The sequence below is a fragment of the Molothrus ater genome, chromosome 14, assembly GCF_012460135.2.
Source record: "Molothrus ater isolate BHLD 08-10-18 breed brown headed cowbird chromosome 14, BPBGC_Mater_1.1, whole genome shotgun sequence".
NCBI lineage: Eukaryota > Metazoa > Chordata > Aves > Passeriformes > Icteridae > Molothrus > Molothrus ater.
The window spans coordinates 3,013,072-3,037,084 of NC_050491.2; the positions used below are offsets into that span (position 1 = coordinate 3,013,072).

The 24,013-nt window shown below is 44.7% G+C and overlaps 1 protein-coding gene across 2 annotated transcripts in view; it reads left to right on the plus strand.

Moving 5' to 3' along the window:
• Window positions 1-24,013, plus strand: part of TRPC5 (transient receptor potential cation channel subfamily C member 5) — a 108,619-nt gene that overhangs the window by 51,727 nt on the left and 32,879 nt on the right. For both annotated transcript variants that reach the window (XM_036402417.2, XM_036402418.2), the window contains exons 4-6: window positions 12,526-12,862; window positions 16,289-16,428; window positions 21,015-21,337. In XM_036402417.2, coding sequence (XP_036258310.1) covers window positions 12,526-12,862; window positions 16,289-16,428; window positions 21,015-21,337 — 800 coding nt within the window. The remainder of the gene's footprint in view (window positions 1-12,525; window positions 12,863-16,288; window positions 16,429-21,014; window positions 21,338-24,013) is intronic.

A 24,013-nucleotide genomic window follows, 5' to 3' on the forward strand; every position in this document is an offset into this window, starting at 1 on the left:
GTGATAATTTCTCTAGGAAATGGGAAGGACTTAATAGTTGTGATATCTGATTGCATGGCAGTCACAAAATCTGGGGAAAAAATGAGGACAATGTGGAACACAATGAGTTAGACCCAGCATAGACACATCAGTTCTCTCAGTCCACTGTTAAAGGAATTATTTTCCAAGGATTGCAGTAATTAAGGTCTAAGAGACCAGCAGGCTTTTCATAAATGTTCTGTAGTGTGTGACATTTGTCTTCATATTATTCCTTTTCTAGTTCTTTTATTCATGACTAATTTTGGAAGGAGAAAGGGTACTGAGGGCCTAATAGGAAAAGGCACAGCTCAGCTGTTGAGGATCAGTCTTCACTGTGCTCTCCTGGCACCAAATTAGCTCTACATTTGTTAATTTGTTTGCATTTCTAAGAAAAGATAGGGAAAAGTCATCTCTTAGGATCTTGCGAGTCCTGTAAAGCACAGTTGTGTATTCAGGGTATGTGGCTGGTTTAGGGAATCAGAGCAGAGGCAGCAGGCAAAGAAAATTTTGATGTCCTTTAAGTTTTTTTTCCTTTGCCAATAATGTAAAACATCCATAGTGTAGCAGTGAGTCAGGTCTAAAAGGGCAGATTTCTGCTCATATTTAACATTCTGCTGAGCCACAAGAGCAGCAATACACATTCAGTTTATTCCTGCTCTCCATCACAGGTCATTCCCATCTCCAAAACGAAGTGAAAGATCACAGTAGTGGGGGTTTTAATGTATTTTTCTGGTGCTGGCAAATAGCTGGGCAAGTTTAGTTTATGTGTCTGTAAGAGGTTGCACAATGCAAGGCACTCAGAAAAAAACCCCATTATTTTATCTATGACTCTATTGCTTAGCACTTCCACAGAATTAGATCAAAGGAGTGCACAGAGAAATTCCTTCTCAAAAACCCTTAACCTCCATATCTCCTCCTCACTGTGCTCTAATCAATGGCAGGAAAGGACAGAAGCAGAATTGTTTGCTTTTCCAATTCAAAACCAGTGCTCTTTGCCATTTTTCTCTGAAGGATGAAGCTTCAACAGCTTCAGTCCTTTTTTTAATTTTTTTTTTCCCAGGACATTTACATAGACAAGCACCTCCTGAGATGCAGTTCTGAAGTGAATGAATAATCACTCCTGCCATGCCGCATATTTTTCCGCTGTGTCTTGACTCTTGTCAACTGTGTGGCTGCAGTCAGAAGCACAGCATCCCTCTCCAGGGAGCGTGCATAAACCTGGGAAATTTCTGAGGGCACTTCACTTAGTGTATAAAAAGAGCTTATAAAAATATCAGAGATGCATGAAGAATGAAGTGCGAGGTCTGTGAAAATCAAAGCTCCTCGCCTGCACCTTGTTTACCCGATTTGAAAGCCATTCAGGTATCTTGATGGATGGCCACAGATCTTTCTTTGCTTGCAGGCAAAGCTCAGTTATTCTCCTGTGGGTTTGTCTGTTTTCTTGCCATACTGCCTGGAGGAATAATGATAGAGGGCTGAATATTTGTATTGTGCTCTTCAAAGGCACAATGAAAAGTCTTGCTTGAGCCTGCACAGCTCAGAAGAGTAATAAAGAGGCTTTTACTTCCAGATTTCTAGAAGGAAATCAGGTCGTGAAAAGATCTTTATTAGGACTAAGTGAGGGAAGCAGAGCTGCTCCCTGTGGAAGCTTTTCTTGGTTTCTGGTGATCTGGAACACTGATATTCCTTAGTGTGTGTCCATGGTGACGATGGTGTGGTCTGTCCCGTGCCACAAACCTGAATGTAAGTTTGGGGATTTCAAAAGCACTGAGTGTCCAAATGTGACCTTCCCTTTTCCAACAGCCATCCTTTCATTTGCTCACTGTTGTCTGCAGCAGTGTTCCCATCTGGTGTGTGAGCAGTGGCCTGTGCTAAATGAAGCTGTTTTCTCTCAAACTCCATCCCAGCAGCACTTGACCACCTTAGAAAATCTGTGAAGGTGGCATAACTGAGCTGTTATCAGCAGCCTCACAGGCAGAATTTGGGGTGGCAGGAGGGGAGATTTGTCTATATTTGCACCTTTAAAAGAGCCATCCCTGCTGATCACTGGTGGTGCATGACTCAGAGCCCCTCCTCTACGGGCTTGAGCAGTTGCCAGATCTCTTTGTTCACTTTGGGAAAGTGTCACAGAAATTTAACCTGTACGGCTGCATCGTCGTGTTACAAAAATCAGGACAAGTGGCACTTAAATCTTAACTCCTCCCTGAACCTGGAAGAAGAAATAATATTCAGGGGGCTGGTGCTTCAGTGGTCTGACAAAGTGGGCTGGAATGTTTATTGAGGGAGCAGCATTATTTGGTACATCGTTCACGTAACGCCGAAACGTTCTCGCTTGATGAAGGTTAGCCACATATTGCAGCTGTCACTGAACAGAGCTGCAGAACACTGTCTTTTGACAGCAAAATCATCTCTGACTAATCTTGTCATGCACCAATTTGAAAAAGCACCCTAAGATTGGTATGTAGGTCAAGGACAAGGACTTGGATTGAATTATGGTGATGTGTAGTGGGCAGAAAATGCCAGGATCATTCTTTAAGTCATTTTTGGTGTCTTGTGCCTCTTACTTAATGATCTCCTGGACAAAGATGGGAAATATGTTGAAAGCTAAAGAGGTCGCCACTGTTTTAACAGCATTCAAGAGTGATTTAGTGAGTTTGACAGTTCCCTAAACTTCATGTTTCCCATCAGTCTCCTTGCCAGCCAGACAAGAGGCTTGGGAAGCCAAAGCCAAAGTACAGGACATGATTGATGGGCTTTCTATAGACAGCAGGAACTGGAGAGGACAAGTGATGCCTGGTGTGTGGCAACAGCCAAGTGTTCAGTGTGCCCACATCTGAAGGGCTGAAGTGTGTTTAGAGTCAGCTTTATGTCAGTGGACAAGAGTAAATCATGTTACTTCATACTTTGAATGACACTCTGAAGCAATAAACTCTGGGGGAAAACTGTGGGCATGGATACTTCTCATTTGGATTTAGAAGTGATCATTGTTATTTACCTGATTTCTGAGAATTTCAGCTTCACTCCTGTGGCTTAGAGGAGCGAGTTATGAAGCTCCTTTCAGAAAAGAACTGACTCCTCTCACCTCATGTACAAATCAGGTCCACCACCATCTCAGTGGTGACTGTTCTCAGTCACCACCTCACAGGTGGCTCCAGGAGAAGTGAGATGAATAGATGGGTTTGTCATGACTCCCCCCAAACTGAGCTCTTGTGCAGACTGACATTTAAAAGCCTGTGACTGCAGTTTTTGTTCTTTTTCTCTCCAAACCCCACCTGGCTGAGCAAACTTCCCTCAGCAAAGTGTATTTTCTGCCAGGGTGGTACAACCAGGAGCAGGGGCAGCCTTTGGGGGTTCCCAAGGAGGCGAGAAGTGTTTGTACTGTGCTACTCTGCTCTTTTGTGGATATTGGAATAAATTTACTCATTCAGGAGACGGTAAGGCAGAAAGGAAAAGGAATCCAAAATTGCATGGTTTCAGTGTAAACGTGTCTCAGGTCAGAAAGGAAGCAAAGGAAAACTAATTTTGGAACTTTTTATTAACAGTAATCGGGTAAAGTAAGTATGTATTTTAAAATACTAGTAAATGGGTTTTTTAAATTTTCATGTTTGCTTTACTTATCACTCATTTAATGTAAATGTTAGTAATTCACTAGAGAATGAGCCCAGCCTTTTACTTAAAAGTCAATACCTTCCCCACTTCTGCTCTAGCCCCTGAGAGCTCCCAGTATTCACTGCCAAAATCTGTAGCTCCTGAAGTGCTGCCTGAAAGAGCACTCAGGAAATGCTGCTAGATTTGTCTCTAAACACTTTTTAGTGTTTTTCCAGTGCTTCTGTGTCTGATGTCCCCTGTTCAATTCTTGGGACTCAGGTATGCGTTGGGATTAACTCCTTGTGGGTTGTGTTGCTCCTGTTCATCACTTCAGCACTCTGCCTTTGGAAAGCCAGCCCAGAGCTCCTGCATCTTTGTAAGAGAGCTGGATCCTGGCATGTTTGCTGGGATACATCCCTCGGGAATTTATTTATCAGCTGTAGCTGTCTGTTTGAATAAATACTGGAAAGTATTATGATTATATTTATTAAAGTATTTAACATCCTGGTTCTGTTGGGCTCTTGCTCAGCTCTGGCCCAGAGGAACCTCTTCTGCTGGGTGTCTCTGCTCCAGGAGCAGCCTTCAGCACCTTGCCTTGGCTCAGAGCAGAATTAATGCACCTAAATCCTGCTGACACAGGCCACAAATACAAACCTGCAGCTAAACACACATTTAAGCACTCGGGGTAGAGATGGATTTAATTTCAAGCTTAAAGACTTTATAATTGCTTCTTCCATGAGTTGGTATGCAGGATTTGCAAGAATCTGTCTTTGTCCTAGGATATGTGGGACCGTTTAATTTAAATGTTGAAGCTAGTCCAACTTGAAGGTGTTAAACCCATGAATTTTGATGGAACAGTGGCAGGATTTTAGAGGTTATTCACTCTTTCCTTTTGTCAGCATTCACCTCACTACTGAATTTCCAATTGCTGCCACTTAAGCTGAGTTCATGTCTGCTACCACCAGAGAGATCTATTATGGATAGGAGACCTTTAGCTGAGATTCATGTGTCATCATAATTTAAAATATTTTAAGAACAGATTAAACTAAATTCCTGTCTAATTTGAGGCCATATGTTCATCTGTGGAGGATCTGGAGTTTGTTTTATTCACCAGCTGAGGGTTTGAGCAGTTTGGGTAGCACCTGGTTTTCTTGAAGGGCTGGTCCAGCTCAGCTGTGTGATCTCCTTCATGGCAGGAATGCTGCCATTTGGATTTTCATCAGTGCTTCACTGCTGCTACTCACAGCTGTGGTTTTGATAGGATATTCATCCAGCAAAAAACCTGTTATGTCTTGGAAGTGTCTGCTGAGGAATGTTGAGTTGTGTAGTCCCTTTCCCCCACATTACACAGCCCCCCCTCCAACTACTTTGTTTCATTTCTCCTTTTTTTTTTTTTCCCTTTCCTCTTGCAGAAAGTACTTAATTAACAGGATGAACAGCCATTAGGTGTTTACCCTCTGCAGCTCACACTTCGGCAGCAGAATGTAAATAACTTTGCAGTCATTAACAAGGTTGAACTTTAAAAAGAAATGTGCTACAAAAGAGGGTTTTCTTATTCATCTCACTGTTTGCAACACTGCAAACTTGAGGAGGCTGGCATTTCTGCTCTGGAATATGTGGTCTCACAGGGCTCACTGGCTCTCTGCTGCAGGCATCAAATTAGGCCACACAGAGTTTCTCTCTCCTGTCTTGGGCTAATTTAGAAATGAGACTCTTTGACTATTGCCCACTGGAATTTCCCTGAAGAGCAATCAGGGAACCCTGCTGCAACCACCACGTTTCCATTCTTCCTCAGAAGATCTGTTCTTGGTAGAAACAGAGGGGTTGGTGTGGCCCTGGAAGTGTGTGGTGCTGCTTGAGTGGAGAATGGCAGTGGCATTTCTCCTTCTCATGGGAGACAGGGATTCACAGGGAATCTGCATTCCCTGCAGACCTCTCTAAGATGTGCTGCTGCATCAGACACTGCACACAGGCTGCAAAATCTAGCTCTGTTCCTGAGAAGATCTGCCTTTCCAAAGTCTGAGTGGCTTTAATTGTGGAGGGCAGCACCACGCAGTGCTACTGTCTTGGTTTGGAAAGCCAGGAGTCTGCTAAGGAAGGCAGGAGCCTCCCCTGAAATGGAGAATGTAAACCCTCCCCACCCCTCCGAATTGCTGTAAATTTTAAATTAAGGGGCTCTCAGGCAAAAATATGGGAGTGGAAAATAACAGTTCTTTAATAGGGAAGGAAAAAAATAAAAGGATAAAATAAACAATGCAGCACACTAGAACAACACTGCCAGAGTCAGAACCCAGCCTGACACCCTGTGGGTCAGGGTGCTGGCAGCAGTGCCATTGGAATTGTGGCTCAGCCCTCCTGCAGTGCCAGGGGTGGCTCTGCTGGAGCAGGGATCCTGTAGAGAAGGATGGATTCTGCCTCTGAAGATCCAGTGGAAGGAGAGGCAGCTGCTGTTCCTCTGGGGAATCCAGTGCAGAAGCTGTGCTGGTGTTCCAGAATCTCCAGATTATATCCAGGTAGGAATGCTTGGCTCCTCCCCCTGGGCTCACATCTCCCAATGGGATGCTGTAGTTCTTATCAGCCATGCAGGGACATTCAATGGCTGTTATCAGCAGTGTCCCCTCCCAAGGGAGGAGTGATTGTGGTCACTCAGAGAGAGAGATAAGGCAAACTGCCCACTTGACAAAAGATAATCTGCCATACATATGGTGATAGAACACATCTTGCATTGCAATCTGGAACAGTTACCAGTAGCCCTGCAGGTCTGAGATGCTCTGGGCTGCAGGGATGTTGGGGAGCTCTGACCTTTGGGAGGAACCAAAGGTGATTTCATGGCTCCCAGGCCGTGTTTGGCTCTCACTGGTGACCTCTGTGGGAGCTGCTGGAGCTAATTGATACAAGAACTGGGTCCTGCTGATTAAGACAGAGCTCTGCAGTTCCAAATTAGTGGTTATTCATCTATGAAGAGGATTCGCCCTCGCCATCCGCAGCAAGATCAGCGACAAGAACTCCAGCAAACTCCAAACAAGAGGCTGCTGGCAGCAGCCACAATAATCAGAATAAAGGCAGAGGGATGCTGTGCTCAGCCCCTGTGATGTCTATCAGGGAGCTATTTCAGTTGCTCCCTGAGGCATTCACATCTCAACCCATCTGTGTCTGATCCTAAATTACTTATGACTGCGAGAGATCAGGGATTTCCCCATAGATGAGGGGAGGGGGGGGTGGAACATAATTTCTGTGTTTGACAGCAAGCAGAAAGCATTTAATTCCTGAGAAGTGGAATTTAGGTGACTTAAAAATATCAGTAAAGATTAGTTATTAAGGAAAAGACACTCCATCCAGCAGTTGCTTTTTTCCCCCTTAAAAATATCCCCCTTGGTATAGGATTAGGTGGCAATGAGCATGATGAACATTGAAAATGAAATTCTCTAATAGCACAATCCACCTGCAAGCCAAATGTTACACAAAGACCCTGGCAAGGCTGAGAGAAGAAGAAGAGAATATAAAGACTTTGTATGCAGTAATCTCTAGAGTGCTTCCCAACTATGACTGGAGTTGCTGATCTCATTTCTTGAAAGGAAAAGATATTTATCCATTCAAAAGCCAGGAGACTGAGCACCTTGCTCACAGGTATCACAGGGGTGTTGTGCTCACAAGGAGGGACTCTGAGGTGCATCTTACCTCCCTGTGAACTGTATCTTCAGCTAGGGACGGGTTCTGCTCAACAGGTAACGGACAAGGAGGTTGTTTTTGGGATTAGCTCCTCCAGAAATGCATCTGCAGGTGGGGACCACCCTGGGCAGGTCCTTCTGTGGTGCTTTAACCCCAGGCAGCAGCTCAGCCCCAGGAGCCACTCGCCCACTCCTGCCGTGGGATGGGCGAGAGAACTGGAAGAGCAGAGTGAGAAAAGCCGTGGGCTGAGATAAAGACAGCTTGAACAGGTGCAGCAAAAGCCATGTGTGCAGGCAGAGCAAAAGCAGGAATTCATTCACTGTGTCCCATGGGCAGGCAGGAGCTCAGCCATCCCCAGGGCTCCATCACTGTCACACTGACTTGGGGAGACAAACCCAGAATGTTCCCCCTTCCTCCTTCTCCGCAGCTTTGTGTGCTGAGGGTGATGCCATAAGGCCTGGGGTGTCCCTGGGGTCAGCTGGGATCAGCTGTCCTGGCTGTGCCCCCCCAGCTCCTCCTTTTCATTTAAATATTGAAGCCAATCCAACTTGAAGGTGTTAAACCCATCAATTCTGATGGAACAGTGGCAGGATTTTTGAGGTTATTTAGAGGATTATTTTTAGGTAATTTAGAGGATTTTAGAGGTTATGGTGAGGGTGAGGAGCAGGACAGGCCCTGGCTGTGTGCAATCCCTGCTCAGGGAGAGCTCAAACACCCCTGGGTTATCAGCACAAAACCAAACCCAGCTGCTGTGAGGAGAATTAACTCTAGCCCAGCCAAACCCTGCGCAGCATCAGATGTTCAGTTCCTGCATGCACTGAGCTGAGCAGAAATGCCACCTCTTGGTGACATTCCTTTTCAGTGGTGCAGCTGTCAGAACATTCTCCATCCTGCCTGTGGGGTGATGCTTGTGCTGCTGTTGGTGGTAGAGATTGGAGGCTCCTGTAATGCAGCAGTCCTTGCATAAAATACTTGTCAAGTGTTGGAGAAATAGTGTTTGATAGCCATGTGTTCTCTTAGCAGAGCTTCTGGTGCAGTGCATCTGCCTGTGACTCTGGCCCATGCACAAAACTGGGACAAAATGCAGGTTTTTTCCTGCTTTTTGTTGTGCAGAAACTTTGATTTGATGCCAAATCCTGTCATACACGGTACATTCATGAGAAATGATAAAAGGCTGTGATATACACAGGCACTATTTCGGGCTGTGGCACATGAAAGGCTTTGCAAAAATGTGAAAAAAAACACATTTGGGGTTACTTACGTGGAAAATTAACTTTTGCTCAGGAAAAGCCTTGGTAAAAGTGGTGTTGAAGATGTCAAGTTGTTTTTCCAGTTCTCTGCTCTGCTATTTGCAAAGTAGAAATTTCCTCAACTTTATGGAGAAATTTGAAATTATGGAGGATAACAAAAGTTCCACAGTATTGCCAGAGCTTCAGGGTACTTCACACCTAAAAGAATATACTTTTGTATTTGGTGTCAATTGATTTGGCACTATGACTCCTAGACAATCTTTAATAATTGAGCATTCAATTGTTTAGTCTGGTCAATGAATTTGGGGGTTTAGTTTAGTTAACAGCACCTAGAAGCAAACTCACCAAAAACCAATAAATTCTTTGGTAGGCAGCACACCAGTGGCTTGGTTTCCTTTATTAAAATTCAGAATTCCAATGTTTCTGCACACTGGGAAATTTTGTTTTTCAGCCAACTGCACTACTGGAGATAAAAGCATCAGTGCTTACTGATTTCAGATCTGTGATTAATAAGTTGGACTAATACAAGTTAGTAAAAGTCAACTTTGGTAAGTGCTTGGCCTTACCTTTAATAAACACAGCATTTGGTGCTTTATGACATTAGGGAGTCTCTTTGTGTGGTGTGCTTAAATTTCCCTTGGGCAATTTTCATTGAGGTTGGGATCAGCTTGATTGGAAAATTTAATGGCTTTTTCCATTTCCATTCCCTTTTGCCAATCTGCTCTTTAAAGCTGCTCTTTCATGATGTGTGAATTTGTCTCCATTTGAAGAACTAACATCAGATACAACTGAGAAAGCAGATTTTAGAAATGAGCTATTAGGCAGAGAAGAAGCACTTTTAAGATGCTTGCAAGTTGCACAGCAACCAGAGGAACATACAGTCATTTGATTTCTCAAATGACTTTGACTTTGACTCAAGGGAAAAACAGTTTTATTCTCCCCTCAGAGCCTTCTATCATATGTGATAAAGAGAAAATGTGTTTATAACATTTTCTCCCTCAAAAAAAATTTAAAAAAAAAGAAAAAGTTGTGCCTCATCTCAGAGAAGCAGCAGCATCTCTTGCCCTGTGAGTCACTGCAGAACACATCCAGTAACAGCTCCTGAGAAAACAGAGCACTGCAACTTTCTGTTTCTTCCAGGTTTTAAGCACAAAGCGCTGACCCTTCTGAAATCAGAGTTAAAACACAGCCAAACACCAGTCACTGCTTGGTGGTTTTCCAGTTTCTGTGGAATTGTTTCTCTTACCTGCCCAGAGCAGCTGTGGCTGCCCCTGGATCCCTGCGAGTGTCCCAGGCCAGGTTGGACACTGGGGCTTGGGGCAGCCTGGGATGGTGGGAGGTGTCCCTGCCCATGGAAAGGGGTGGAAATAAGATGACCTTTAAGGTCCCTCCCAACCCAAACCATTCTGGGATTCTGTGACTTCATGATCATTCTCCCCATATATGGAACTTTACAATAATATTTTCTCATCACTGCAAGCAGCAGGTCTTGGCTTTTTCTGGAGACCATCACCCCATGAGCTGTGGCCCATTTTCAGCTGCTGCATGTGCTGGTTGATTCCAAATCACACACTCTTCTGATATTATTTTCCCAAGCCCTCTGGAGCAGAGTGTCTTCAGTTATGTGCCAATGCAGAAGTAATCAGAAGCTTATTGTTGTAATAACACATCAAAATGCAGCTTCATAAATGCCAGATAGTTCCCTTGGAGAGCTTATTTTCTCTGCTAGTTTGGGTCATTCCATAGATTTGAGCTACTCAGTCCAAAAATGGTCTGATTCTGATGTAAACAGCCTGTTAAGACATATAAAATATATTCCCAAAATCTAAAAATACTTACAGAAGTGAATGACTTCATCAGAACAAGCAACTAATTTGTCCTTTTGTTTGACCTTGGTTTAGTCATTTTGAGCATAGCAATGCCAGTGCTCTGCTTGTTTAGAGCATTCTGAGAACTGTGCTTAAAAGTCCTCCCAATACTGGGCAGTTTTTGTGGTGTCTTTAAAAGATTTGGGTGTGGGCTAAAGATTTTTGAAGAAAAACAGAGTTGTCTTGGTCTTGCAGACATCTCTGGTTATTTCTGGGTCTGGAAAGCCTTGAAAACCATGGGGCTGTCCAGGTATAACCAGGAACATGAAGCCTTCTGGCACTGAGCAGAAATACCATGACTTGGTTTGAAATCCCAGAGGTTGTTTGGGATGAGAGCTGTGACAGAGTGTTCACAGGGGTTCTTGGATGAGGGAAGAGATGAGGATCTGACTCCATGTTTCAGAAGGCTTGATTTATTATTTATCATATATATTACATTAAAACTATACTACAAGAATAGAAGAAAGGATTTCAGCAGAAGGCTGGCTAAGAATAGAATAGCAAAGAACGATAACAAAGGCTTGTGGCTCAGACAGAGTCTGAGCCAGCTGGGCTGTGATTGGCCATTAATTAGAAACAACCACACGAGCCCAATCCCAGATGCACCTGTTGCATTCCACAGCAGCAGATAACCATTGGTTACATTTTGTTCCTGAGGCCTCTCAGCTTCTCAGGAGAAAAAATCCTAAGGATTTTTCATGAAAGATGTCTGTGACAGAGAGTAGCCTGGAGGAGTTGCACCCTGAGCCAGTGTGGTGTGGCGTAGGTGAGATGCACAAAATCACCATCACAATGCTGTTTTTCACAGAGTGAAAGTAAACTGTCAAATGTCACTTAGATTCCTTTTAGTTTTTGCTTAAACCCTTGCATTTTACAGCTGCTCCATCCCTTGCTGAGCAGCCAGGCTGGGTTCCCAATGTGCTCTCCTGCATCCCACCAGGTGTCACCTGGGCACACCTCACGCTGCTGTTGGCTGTCTCATGCCAGCCCAGCCCACACACACACTCTGGTTCTCCCTCTCACACAACACTCTCAGAGCTTTGCACCTTTTCCCTCCTGCCTCATCCCTGAGTCACTTCTTTAGGATGCTGACAGTGACTTGTTCCAGGCGGTCTGAACCTGAAACATTGTGAAAAGGAACGTGCTCCAACACATGGGGAGAGAAGCAGCTTGTAGTAATCCTCCTGGTGCTGCTCTGGCACGAGGCTGTGTGTGTGGTGAGCGGCTGATCTGCGGAAGGAAGCTGCAAGTAGAAAAACATTTCTTCCATGAGAAGGAATCTGTAAGAGCCAAAATGAGGGATGTGGGACTCCAGGGGCTCTCCAAAATGCAGTTTATTCCATCCAAGAGGTTACAGCATCCAGGGTTGTGGGTGACAGAGCTGTGCCCACAGCTGTCAGCTCCAGCTGCAGGCAGGCCTGGACACCCTTTGGTTTAGGTTACAATGCATTTTATACTTTTCTTTGCTGAGCATCTTAATACAGAGAACCAATCTATACCTTAACTATTATCTATAGCCTATCATAACTACTATAATTACCATATTCATGTTACTCTTCTCCAATCACTCAAAGTCAGTACATTACAGTTTAAGCTAGAAGTTGTTTTTCAGTTTTCTTGCAGTGGAAAATTCTGAGACCTTTCTCTACTTGCCACATTTGCTGCCTTGTTTGCCTGTGCTCTCTTTCTGCTTGGTAAAAACATCTTCTTGTTTGGGGTGGGTTTATCCTTTGCTCTAAGCCATAAAAACCCCTTCTAACTAACACACCCTTTGCCTCCTTGGTTATCCAGTGAGACTGGCTCAGCAATTCTTTTCTTCTATATCAAAACTTGCTTCCATCTCTATTCCTTCTTCAGACTCTACACTCAAAAATCTTTCTGCCAAGCACACATATCTGTAAGACTTTCTTGTCAAGCTTTCATCCTTCCCAACAGGAATCTTAAATCCTACATAGAAAAAGAAGAGTGAAACTTCCCTCCTTCCCTCCCTTCATCTCCAAAATATGCTTTTCCAGCCCATAGCTGGCCCCACATGTAATCTGAGGGGGCTCTAACACATAAGTGAGAGGGAGTGCACGTGGAGTACCAGTCAGTAATAATTTCATAATTATTCTTTGTTTCTCCCTCCCCAGTTTGTTGCTCAGCCAAACTGCCAGCAGCTGCTAGCAACGCTGTGGTACGACGGCTTTCCAGGCTGGAGGAGGAAACACTGGGCAGTGAAACTCCTGACCTGTGTCACCATTGGACTGCTGTTCCCCGTGCTGTCCGTGGCATACCTGATTGCACCCAAGAGCAGGCTGGGACTGTTCATTAAAAAGCCATTTATCAAGTTTATCTGCCACACTGGCTCCTACCTGACCTTCCTGTTCATGCTCCTGCTGGCGTCGCAGCACATCGTCAGGACAGACCTCCACATGCAGGGGCCACCTCCCACCATCGTGGAGTGGATGATCCTGCCCTGGGTTCTAGGTAGGTAAATCCCCCACACAATCCTGCCCTGGGTTCTAGGTAAATCCCACACCTGATCCTGTAAATCTCACACCCAATCCTGTAAATCTTACACCTGATCCTGCCCTGGGTTCTAGGTACATCCCATAAATCCCACACCCAGTCGTGCCCTGTGTTCTAGGTACACCCCACACCTGATCCTGTAAATCCAACACCCAATCCTGCTCTGGGTTCTAGGTACATCCCATAAATCTCACACCAAATCCTGCCCTCAGTTCTTGGTACATCCCACACCCAATCCCATAAATCCCACACCCAGTCCTGCCCTGGGTTCTAGATACACCCCACACCTGATCCTGTAAATCCCACACCCAATCCTGCCCTGGGTTCTAGGTACATCCTATAAATCCCACAGCTGATCCTTCCCTGGGTTGTAGGCAAATCCCATAAATCCCACACCCAGTCCTGCCCTGGGTTGTAGGCAAATCCCATAAATCCCACACCCAGTCCTGCCCTGGGTTCTAGGTAAACCCCATAAATCCCACACCAGGAGCGCCAAGCAGGGCCTGACTCTCCCCTACAGCAGCTGTGTGGGGCTCATCCCAGGCTCAGCATCTGCACAGATGTGTCAGGCAGCTGCAGGAGCTGCACAGAGCAGCTGAGCTCCTCCTGGAGCAGCAGCTCCTGCTGGCCCAGGGCTGCTCTGCTGTTCTGTGCCACCTGATGTGCCCTTGGCCATGACCCCAGTGCTCCATGGCAGGTGCATGGTGCACTCCCTCCTGCCTCCCCAGGCTGGGTGAGAGGAGAGGAGCAGGTTGGGAAGAGCTCCTGGGTCACACACAGTGTCCCTGCTGCTGCTGGCTCTGTCCTGTGCCTGCTGCAGTGCCCAGAGCCTGGTTCTGCTCTCCCTGCTCCCTGACCTGCCCCCAGCCTGGCTTATTCCTCCCAGATAAACTGCTGGAATGCAGGAGAGGGAAGATAAGGCTCAGGCTCTGCTGATAATCACTGGCCACATCAGCATCAAGTGCTCTGATGTGGAGGAGGAGGAGGAGTGTTGATTGTCTGAAGTTACATGTGAGGCTCTTATTCCAGTCTGGCTTGGGCAGCTGGGCAGAGGAGGAGGTGTCTGTGTGCTGAGGGTGCTCAGGTGAGGCACTGTGATGGGATGAGAGAAGACCAGAGAAGCCACATGGGTGTATTTTTGATGAGAGAGGACTATTTCCCCTTCCCAAGTGAGCTCCAGCACAGCAGCAGTGGAAGCCTGGGAGCTCCATCAGGATCCTGACCAGCTCCCATGTCCCTCGTGTGCCACCAGCCTGTGCCATCCCTGGGAGCGTCACCAGGCACTTTGCTCATGGGCAGAGGTTTCCACACCTTTCTCCTGCTTCCCCACACCTTTCTGGCTCTCCTGTCCTGGTGACACCAGGACTCTGCTCCTTGTTCCTGTGGTGGCTCTGGCTCAGGCTGGCTCTGTGCTGAACAAACCCAGCTGTTCCTGTGCCAAACCCAAAACTGCTGATGGAAAACAAGGAAGGAAAGTAAGAGTTGCAGACATGTTCACAAATCACTTTGGGTGGTGAGCCAGGGCACTGTGCTCCTTGCACAGCTCCACCATTATCTGATGAAGCTGATTTATGCACTCAAATGCAGGTGTTGGTAGAAACTTCAGAGTAAGCTCAGGGGGTTAAATGTCTTTTCTGAGCTTAGGTCATATATTCACTTTAAATTCATGGTTAAAATTGAGGGAAATGGTAGGCATTTCAGTAAAATTGATTTGCAGATGAAAGAAGGATAATCCATTTTAAAAAAAACCTTTCAAAAGCACAATCCCTTCAAAAAACCGTTTTACAGCTGTCTGTTCTTGAGTTCCTTTGTTTCAGATAAACAGAGATATTGTATGACTGTTTATCAAATACAGAAATTAGAACAGTTTCACCAGATTAAAGGTTATTACTTACAAAATATTTTCCACTACAGAAGGAGAGAGAGCAGGCACACACAGCATTGCTGTAGCTATAGTAACCAACAAGGATAACTCACTATAAATACAGTGTATGAGTTCTTCAACAGGCTCCTCTCCATTGATTTATTTTATTTTATGGGTTTGTGTGCATGCAGAGACGTGGAGGCAGCTGTAATGGGATTACCTGGCTGGCCCTGACATTATGCTGGTGTGGCCACTGACCTGCTGGCTGGCAGCTGAGCAGCTCAGATTGATATTTGGGGGCGTGCAGCAGTTCATTGCAACTTTGCTGCTCTTCAGATTGAACATCCAGGTCCTTAAAGCTGAGTTGCAAGCAGCACATCAGTGACCACTGCACTCTCCTGTGGTTAGGCAGGGGCTGCACTTGGGGTAATTACATTGGCAATGCACCTGGAGGTGTACTTTGTTTTGTTTTGTTTTGTTTTGTTTGTTTTGTGTCCTCCTCACACATTTCTACTTTTCATTCAAGGATAATGTCAAGTGGGTAATTCAAAATACCTGGGGCTCTAAAGCCATTTTTCAGAAGCATCCAGGGCATGAAGGAGCTGCCATTTGCCTTTTGATGGGACTTAGGCTTTCAGAAATACTTAAACAGTTCTGCAAGAAAGGACATAGAAGTCACTTATAATCAGAACTGTGTCAGGTGGGTTTAGCAGTCTGGTGATGAATTTCAGAAGCTGCCCTTCACCCTTTCAGCTGCAGGGAGGTACAGTGAGCATTAGCAAGTGCCCAAAATGATCACCAGAAGGCATTTCAGGGTTGGCATGATGGGCTCTGGCCGTATCCTTGGGAACAAGCAGCTCACAAACCCCACAGCCATATCTGACACGAGGTGAGTCACTGCCCTGCTTCCTGCTGAGTCTTACCTTTCCTCACAAATAATCCCTGTGGGCTTTTTCTACAGCAGGAGGCATCAATGCAGGGGCTGAGGAGAGAATGGATCCATTCCTTCCTTCTTTGGGGTGATATTTCCAGGTCAGGGAGGAGCTGTGCTGGCGTGCAGAAGCTGGTTCTGGTGCTGCTAGAGAAAGTCAGGGAAAATCAGTGCTGTCCAACAGAGCAATGAATTGCTCACAGTGTCTGTGAGAGCAGACAATCTATTAGGAACTATACCAAATACAGCTGCTTGAAGAGTTTATTCACGTAGAGCAAATTTCAGCTGAGCCAATTCACTCGTCCTGGTTATAAATAACATGTGTTTCAGGCAGTCTCCTCATGTGCATATCTGGAGCCCTGGGTAGGAAACCAAGGTCTTTTTCAGCTCTCTCCAGACTGCATTCCCCACAGACTTGTAAAATGTCTCATAATCAGCAGCATTGTACTTTGTGGAAGGCAGGAGGGATGAGGCATTTTTTCCAAGCTGTTAATTTCAAATTGTCTGCTGTTACATCATGTGTATATACACAGGGTTTTAATGGCAAATAATGCCTTGTCATGGTAATGAACTCCCTTTCTTTCTACAGGTTTCATCTGGGGAGAAATCAAAGAAATGTGGGATGGTGGATTCAATGAGTACGTGCATGACTGGTGGAATCTGATGGATTTTGCAATGAACTCCCTCTATCTTGCAACTATCTCCCTTAAAATTGTTGCCTATGTCAAGGTACAGTAACTTGGGAGAGGGAATTTGTAATGTGCTGGTGAGAGCTGTGGTACACAGGGTACGAACTATTCAAATCAAAATCACAAAGCAGAGAAAATAGCAGCTTTTCAAGCAGTCCAATTTTGAAAATTCACCTGGAAAGCTATTTTGTTTGGAGAATGAACATCCTGCTCATTCCGACTCTTTGATTAAAAGTTAAATAGATTGTTTGGGCACTGGGGAGAAATTTCTCCACTTTCTGTGCCTTTTGTAGCTACTCAGTTGCCAAGGCACTTTTTGTTTTCTGTGCTGGCACCTCCTTCAGCAATGCATAGTGAAAACATGGCTTTTAAATAAAATGGTAGAAGGAAAACAAGAACAGGGTTACCTGAAAACTTCTAGAGCCAAGTTTTATAATCTGTATGATCCTACAGGTTGGGAGATAAGTGATCAAAAGCTTGTGACAGGTCTACTGAGAAGAGCAAGACTGTTATTAGGAGGCTTCTCTCTGATAATCTGATATAAAGGGGTCAAGTCACTCTTCAATATGTAACCTGTGGGCAGAGAAATGACAAAGGAGCAAGCTGGGGCTTTAACACCCTGTAGGTTCTTCCCTGTCATGTTCTATTTGTGGTGAGAGCCCACATCAGAGCTCATCCTCAAAAGCACCTTCCACATTTATAAACTTCTGATGCTCCAAATTAGCATATGCACAGGGTTTGAAGCCAGGGGATGGCCTGAAGCACTTTCCTTCTGTCTCCCTTTTTCAAAGACAAGACACAAAAGTAAAATTCCTTATGCAACAGCTCTGGTTGGCTTCAGCTGGAGCTTCGTGCTTGGCCTACTTCTTCCCCTGGTATGAATCAGCAGCAGCTTCACTGCAGTCAGTGGAATTACTCAGGTGTAAATCAGTGACTGGGATCTGCTCCCTGGCCACTCCTGCTCTTCCCAGCTCTGCAAGGTTTCCACCTCTGGCAGCCCAGCTCCCAATAACCAGGACAAACCCTTCCCCAGAGCAGCCTTGTTTAGTCCTGCCCAGCAGGCACAGGGGGAGAGAGGAGAAAATTTCCCCAAGCCCATTGACTCCAGAGTGCAAACAGCCCTGCCATGGGGCCTTTGTTAAATCCTGAAGGCTGCAGCCCTGGTGAGTCAGATTTCCAAAGGGAAAAGCTTTTAAGCTGGTTGCTGCTCCCTGAAGAGGCAGCTCTGTAACAGCATCAAAGCAGGAACAGATTATGTCTTTTATTCTCCCAACATTCAGAACCAGGGAGGAAATTACAGACTTGAAAGGTTGGTCTTTAAAGCACAAGCAATAAAAAAATAAAAAACAAACCAACAAAAAAACCCCCCAAAAACAAAAAAAAAACAAAAAACAAACCCAAAAACCTGGAAATGGCAAAATACACGGACAAAACTTAAAATGTTACCAATCTGGTTCTTGCTCACATGAATTACTAGAGGAGCTGTGCATCCAGGAGTTGTGCAGCCACACACTGGGATGTAAACTCACAGCCAAAGCCCAGCCCCAGAGGAGGTGCAGCTCTGTTTGTGCTCCCTGTAAGAGCCACAGAAACGTGCAGGTCAACCCCCAAACCCCACGGGCCAGCACACAAAGAAGGTTTGGCAGGAACAGATCTGAGCCCAGATCAAACCCTCGTGGGTTAAACCTGGCCCATCTCAGGTCAGCCCCTGATGAGGGCCATGTCAGGCAATTCTGAGAGGTGCAGAAAATCTTCTGTGGGAAACACGTGGTCCCAGAAGTTCCCTCTGCCCTGTGTCACTCAGGGGCTGCAGTGTGCTCTGCAGTGTGAGGGTTTATAACGTTGATAATGGCTTCAAAACATTTTGCAACATGATTTGTTATTTATAGAACAGCCCTGAGCTGGAAGAGGCTGGGATATATGCCAATATACCATATTCTAACACTTCTTAGAACTTCAAAGGATTACATGGACATTTAACTTTCTGCCAAATAGCAGAAAAAATAAATTGCATACTGACACTAAATGCTTTCCATCCTTGTTTTTACGTGAAGACATTTTTTTATTCCTTGATTTGACTGGTTCCAAGACCTGGCTCTAATATTGTCCGATACCAATGGAATCTTCAGGCTAATTATAGGGTAGAAATACTTTCTTAATCAGTTTCCATTTGCTGCATTGAATTATCGTGTAATGAGGAAGGGTAAATGTGACAGCATGGTGTAATTTATTTGTACTATTCTGTGTACATCTCTGCTGTGTTTCATCTTTTGAACAGACACCAAACCAAACTAGTCCAGCCTTCCCAGATACCCAGCTTCATTAGATAACTCTGAAATCTGCAGTTTTTCTGTTACCTGTGATGCCAGGCTGCTCTAAAGATTCTATTTGCAAAGTGAGGAGATACCATCAGTTCATAAAGGACCAAAATATTACCTTAATGACCTAAATATTGCTTTATTTATTTATTGCTTTAAATATTACACAGAAGAGTGTCCCACACCTCTTTATAAAGCAATGTTTTAAAATATTGAATACATTTTAAAATATTAATACCTTTAAAGAAGGTATTTCCCCATACCTTTATGTGCAATCTGTGCTAAACCTTAGCAGAGAGCCCTGGGCTGCTGTGTCCAGCCAGCCTGCAGAAGGGAATTGGGAATAACTGTGCAAATCTGCTGTCCAGAAGCAAATCTGCTTCCCAATCCCACCCACCCCCCACTGCTGGATATCCACAAAAAGTTCACCTCTCTGCCTGTTTGTAGGCATTTGAAGACCCATCTTCAAATCAAGTTAACAGGCTCAGGCCATGATGTTCATGTAATAAAGAACAGTTTGGAAATGTCAGAAGCAATCCGAGGTCATGCTGAAATGCCTTTGTATCATGTCTCATCTCCTTCATACAGAGGGATAGTTTGAAATATCAACCTGCTTTTTGCTGAGCCCTTGAAAAAACTGGGAGCCCTTGAATACACTGGAGTTTGTGTATTGGACCTTCAGATTTAAATAGAAAGTCTCTGCAATCTCGTCCTGTCAGTGTGATGTTGGTACCATTTCCTTTTCAGAGGTACAGAATTATTTTAGGAGGCCCAGACATGCTGGTTATGGTTTTAGCTGTGTTATCCTGAGTGCAGTTCTGCCTTTTTATGCATGCTAAATGAGCGGAGACAAATGTTAAAAGGACAATTATTCCTTGATGTTAAATGTCTCTGACTCCATTCTCTGTGCCACTGTCGTTAAGCCAGAGCAGTTACATTTTACATTTCACAGAACCAGAGCAGTTACATTTTACAGAACCAATCTTTTGTGGTACCTGCTCGCATCTGGCTGCACTTTGCTCAGAAAATGCTTCTGCTTTTACAGCTACATTACAAACCCAGTTAATGTTGTAATTGATGCACTCAACTGTACCCAGTTTCAGCTGTAATTAAGATCTCTGCTTTAGCAACTCTCCTAAAATTGCCATGACAAATTAACTAATAAGAAAATTAATACGAAAAAAGCCTTTTGGTTCTGGGCTGCCTGCTCTTTTCTTTGAGATTACATGGGAGGGAGAGCATCCAATAGTTCACTGCTTTTCTTCTTGCCTTCCTTCCCCCTGCCTCCCATTGTTTCTGGAACATGCAGTGTTTATAATGTGCAGACATATTTAGGAGGGAGAAGAACAAAAGTAATTGGAAATTTACATCTGGAACCTGCTAAAATCTGAACCCCTTTAAATGTTGAAAGAGAAGGAGGTTGTGTATGAAGCCATGGACATAAGGAACCCACAGACTGTGAACTCAAAAGTAAAACAAATTTTAAAAAATCCTAAGTTTTCAGTTTAGGCTAAGAACAGCCAAAGCCTCTAAAAAAAAACCTGGTTCTACATCTCTTACCATCAGGGTGTCATAATGTAGTAGGCATAATTAATAAAAAAACATCATTAAACCTTCATCTCTGCCCTCATCAAGTCAGCTTCAGTCCTGAATCCTGACTATGAGCCTGACAGCAGCTGGGGTGTAAGGGCTTAAATGTGGCCTCAGCTCTCTTTACAGAGGATTTTTCCTGGGGAAGGCAATGAGAACCTCAGAGAAAAAGAGAAAACAATTCTTATCTCTATTCACTGCTCCTGTGTTTGCATGTGTGGAATGTGTTATGGAGATTGTTTACCTGAAGTGATTGTTAATTGGACATGGGTGAAAGTGGTTTTGAGTGATTAGCCAGTCACTCAAAGCTGTGTCCTGGCTGGCTCAGGCAGTCACAGGCTTTTCTTTAGTATGTATAGTACAGTATAGTACAGTACAGTACAGTATAGTTTCGTATCTCTTTAGTATAGTTTTAATATAGTTTTTATAATTTTATAGTTTTTTAGTATAGTTTTAATATAGTATCAGTGTAATATAGTATAGTTTTAATAAAGCCATTGTTCAGCCTTCTGAATCATGGAGTCAGAGCACATTATTCCCAGCGTTGGGGGCTCCTTGCAATGATAATTAAAAGCCCTTTTTGTGCCACAAAAAGTACCTGGTTAGGATTTACCTGTGAAGGGTTGGATCAGTGGGTGTGAGCTTGGAGTGGAGTTTCCTCAGAGTCATTACACCTCATCTCACTTTTATGCCCTTGTTCTTCCTTCCTTCCTGCCAGTACAACGGCTCTCGCCCGCGGGAGGAGTGGGAGATGTGGCACCCGACCCTGATTGCAGAAGCTCTCTTTGCAATATCCAACATCCTCAGTTCCCTGCGCCTCATCTCCCTGTTTACAGCCAACTCACACCTGGGACCCCTGCAGATTTCTCTGGGACGCATGCTGCTAGACATCCTCAAATTCCTTTTTATCTACTGCCTGGTGCTTCTGGCTTTTGCCAATGGACTGAACCAGCTTTATTTTTATTATGAGACCAGTGCCTCGGAGGAACCCAACAACTGCAAGGGGATCCGATGTGAGAAACAGAACAATGCCTTCTCCACGTAAGACACCCTCTCTTTCTGCTTCTGAAGCTGCTTCCCCTGTCCCCTGCCTGTCACTGCACTGACAGAGCCTTTATTTATTCATTTGCAAGTGCCAGGTGAGGTGGTTGGCCCTGCAGGAAAGGTGGGAGTTAACTGGGGCAGACACTGTGCTGAGCTCTGCTGTCACCAAGACTCTCACTTAGGTCTGGCACTGGGAGACCTTTTAGTTCTGGACCAAGGAGTTTCCCTGCATGATCCTGCAACTTAAATCTTATTATGACTATGCACAATTTCAGTAGATTTGGCAAAGGAAGTGTAATTTTGCTGCAGTAATTGTTGCCTAATTACTGAAGAAAGGAGGGGAACCTGAATAAAATGAAGAAAATAAGGGATAAACCTGTTAAAGACAGGAATTAATAAATAATGTGCCTGCAGCAACAACAACAATCTCACCTAGACCATTTTTATGGATACGTCATGTTGCAGGCTTCTCTGATTTCCTTGCAGACTAAAATCCCAGCAGAACCTTTTTTTTTTTTTTTTTTTTTTTGCTGGGAATGCTGGTACTTTACTGAGATGCTGGCATGGAAATTGCTGTGAGGACATCTGGCAGAGCTGAAAGAGCGAGCACATGCTGAAAAATGACATGAATTGTCTTGCTGATGTATTTGTTTTAATTACTAATAGTAGAAATAATTATAATAATCAGCCCCCACCCGATTGTTCTTGCTGCTTGCACAGTACTTAACTCACAATGGCAGGAGAAATAAATAAAGCACGGTCTAGAAAAAGGCCCACGCCCTGCAAACAAGCAAAACAAAACTGTTGTCCACCACTTTATGCTAAATTAAATAAAACTTGTCATGATGCCCAATAATTCTCCTCCCTCTGTCAGCTGAAGGTTTGGGGTTAAGAAAGGATTTGGGATGTATTTGCACTGTTATCAAAAACAGATGATGGCTCAGGCCACATGACTTGGTTGGGAGAAGAGAGGTTCCAGCTTTGTCCTGTGGGCTCTCTCCTAAAAGAAATATGGAATTTTCATGGGATGGAGCCCATCCTTCAAGAGCAGCAGGCCCTGGTACACCAGACATGTGCCATTTCCCACTGCAGAGCAGGAACACCACAGGCTTGATTAATTTTCTCATGAAACCCATCTCTGTCTGAGGGAAGTGAATGGACCTGCACTGTGCTAATGGGAAACAGAATGAAAGATTTCAGACCTTTTGCTGTTTCAGTTGCCTCACATGCCCCAGAAGTGTGTTGTGCTGCCCTGGCAAAGGAATTCAATAACAAATTTATTCCTTGATCTGCATCCATATTGATGCAGCAGCCAGTTTGGCAAGCACAGTGTGTGTTAAGGGGTAAATTCTACCTCAGGAAGGGTCAAGCCTACAAAATCCAGTACCAAACCCTGCCTTTCTATGGAGCTGTGGTGAACAGATTTGTTCAGTTCTGGTTTGGGCCTGCCACCACTGCACTCTGGTTTTATTACAGATTTCATTGTGTCAGGTAAGTGGAGAAAGCAACAGCAGGATTTGACTGAAGAAAAAGAACAAGAAAAAGCCAGCAGGAAAAAAAAAAAACCAAAGCAACCAACCAACCATCCTGATGTCTGTAAGAAGGTGTAATGTCTTGAGAGCTAAAAATTATACAAGAAGCACTTAGCAGAAAGTGTGTATCAGCTTAAATACAAACCACAATTTCTGCCACCCTAACATTCATTTAAACCCCCTGCCAAGGGAATGTAGCACAGAAAGGAAATTGAGGGGGCTCAGCCTTTGTGGCAGAGGTTTGTGTAAAACAAAATCCTAGTGGGAGGGGATCCATTAGGAGTGAGGTCTCCTGGCAGGGGACAGAACACTCTGCAGGTACTTTTTGTTTGAGGCTCACTTAAGAAATTTATTTAACGTGTTCTTAAAAGTTTAAATTGTCTTTATTAACACCCCCAGGACAAGCTGACGTTTGGCTGGGGAGCAGATGCACAGCATGGGGCAGTGGCTGGGAAGGAGCAGCTGCAGATGCAAATATTGTTTTGGGGGGGAAGCAAAGGAGGCTGGAGCCAGTCCAGGCAGGGCTGGGGACCCTGACTTTGCTCATGGCTCATTCCTTATGAAGGAATAAATCTGCAGAGCTCTGAATCAGTGCACTTTGGTTCCCACCAGCATTCCTGGGCTCACACAATGAGCTCTAATTCTTCAGGGGGAGCAAAAAGGACACCCCTGGTGTGTGTGCAGCTTGTGTCAAGTGTGATACCTATTTACTGCCACGTTATTTCCTATTACTCTCAAAGGGTGGGATTAACATTTTCTTGGCGAGGAAATTTTCTGCATTGCACACACAGATCATGGAAAAGTAATATTCCTTTGTGACAGCAACGAGGGGAAGTAATGAATAATTTAAGGCTTTCTGCTTTGGCCTTGCCATCCCTCAGAAAGCAGAGTGCCTGCTGCTTAGGCAGATGATTGGAAAAGATGTTTATATCTGTGATGCTGGCAACTGAAGCGGGGAGAGGAGAGTGAGGAAGAGGAGGAAGGGGTGGAGGAAGTCACATCTCCCTGCCTGCTGTGTCCTTCTCTCTGCCATTCCCCTGGGCACAGCTTCCTGTGGCACAGGGGGCACTTGCTCTCTCTAAGCCACCATGGAGAGTGGTGGAGCTTTGAGAATTCTTGTGTTTGATTAGGATTCAAAATA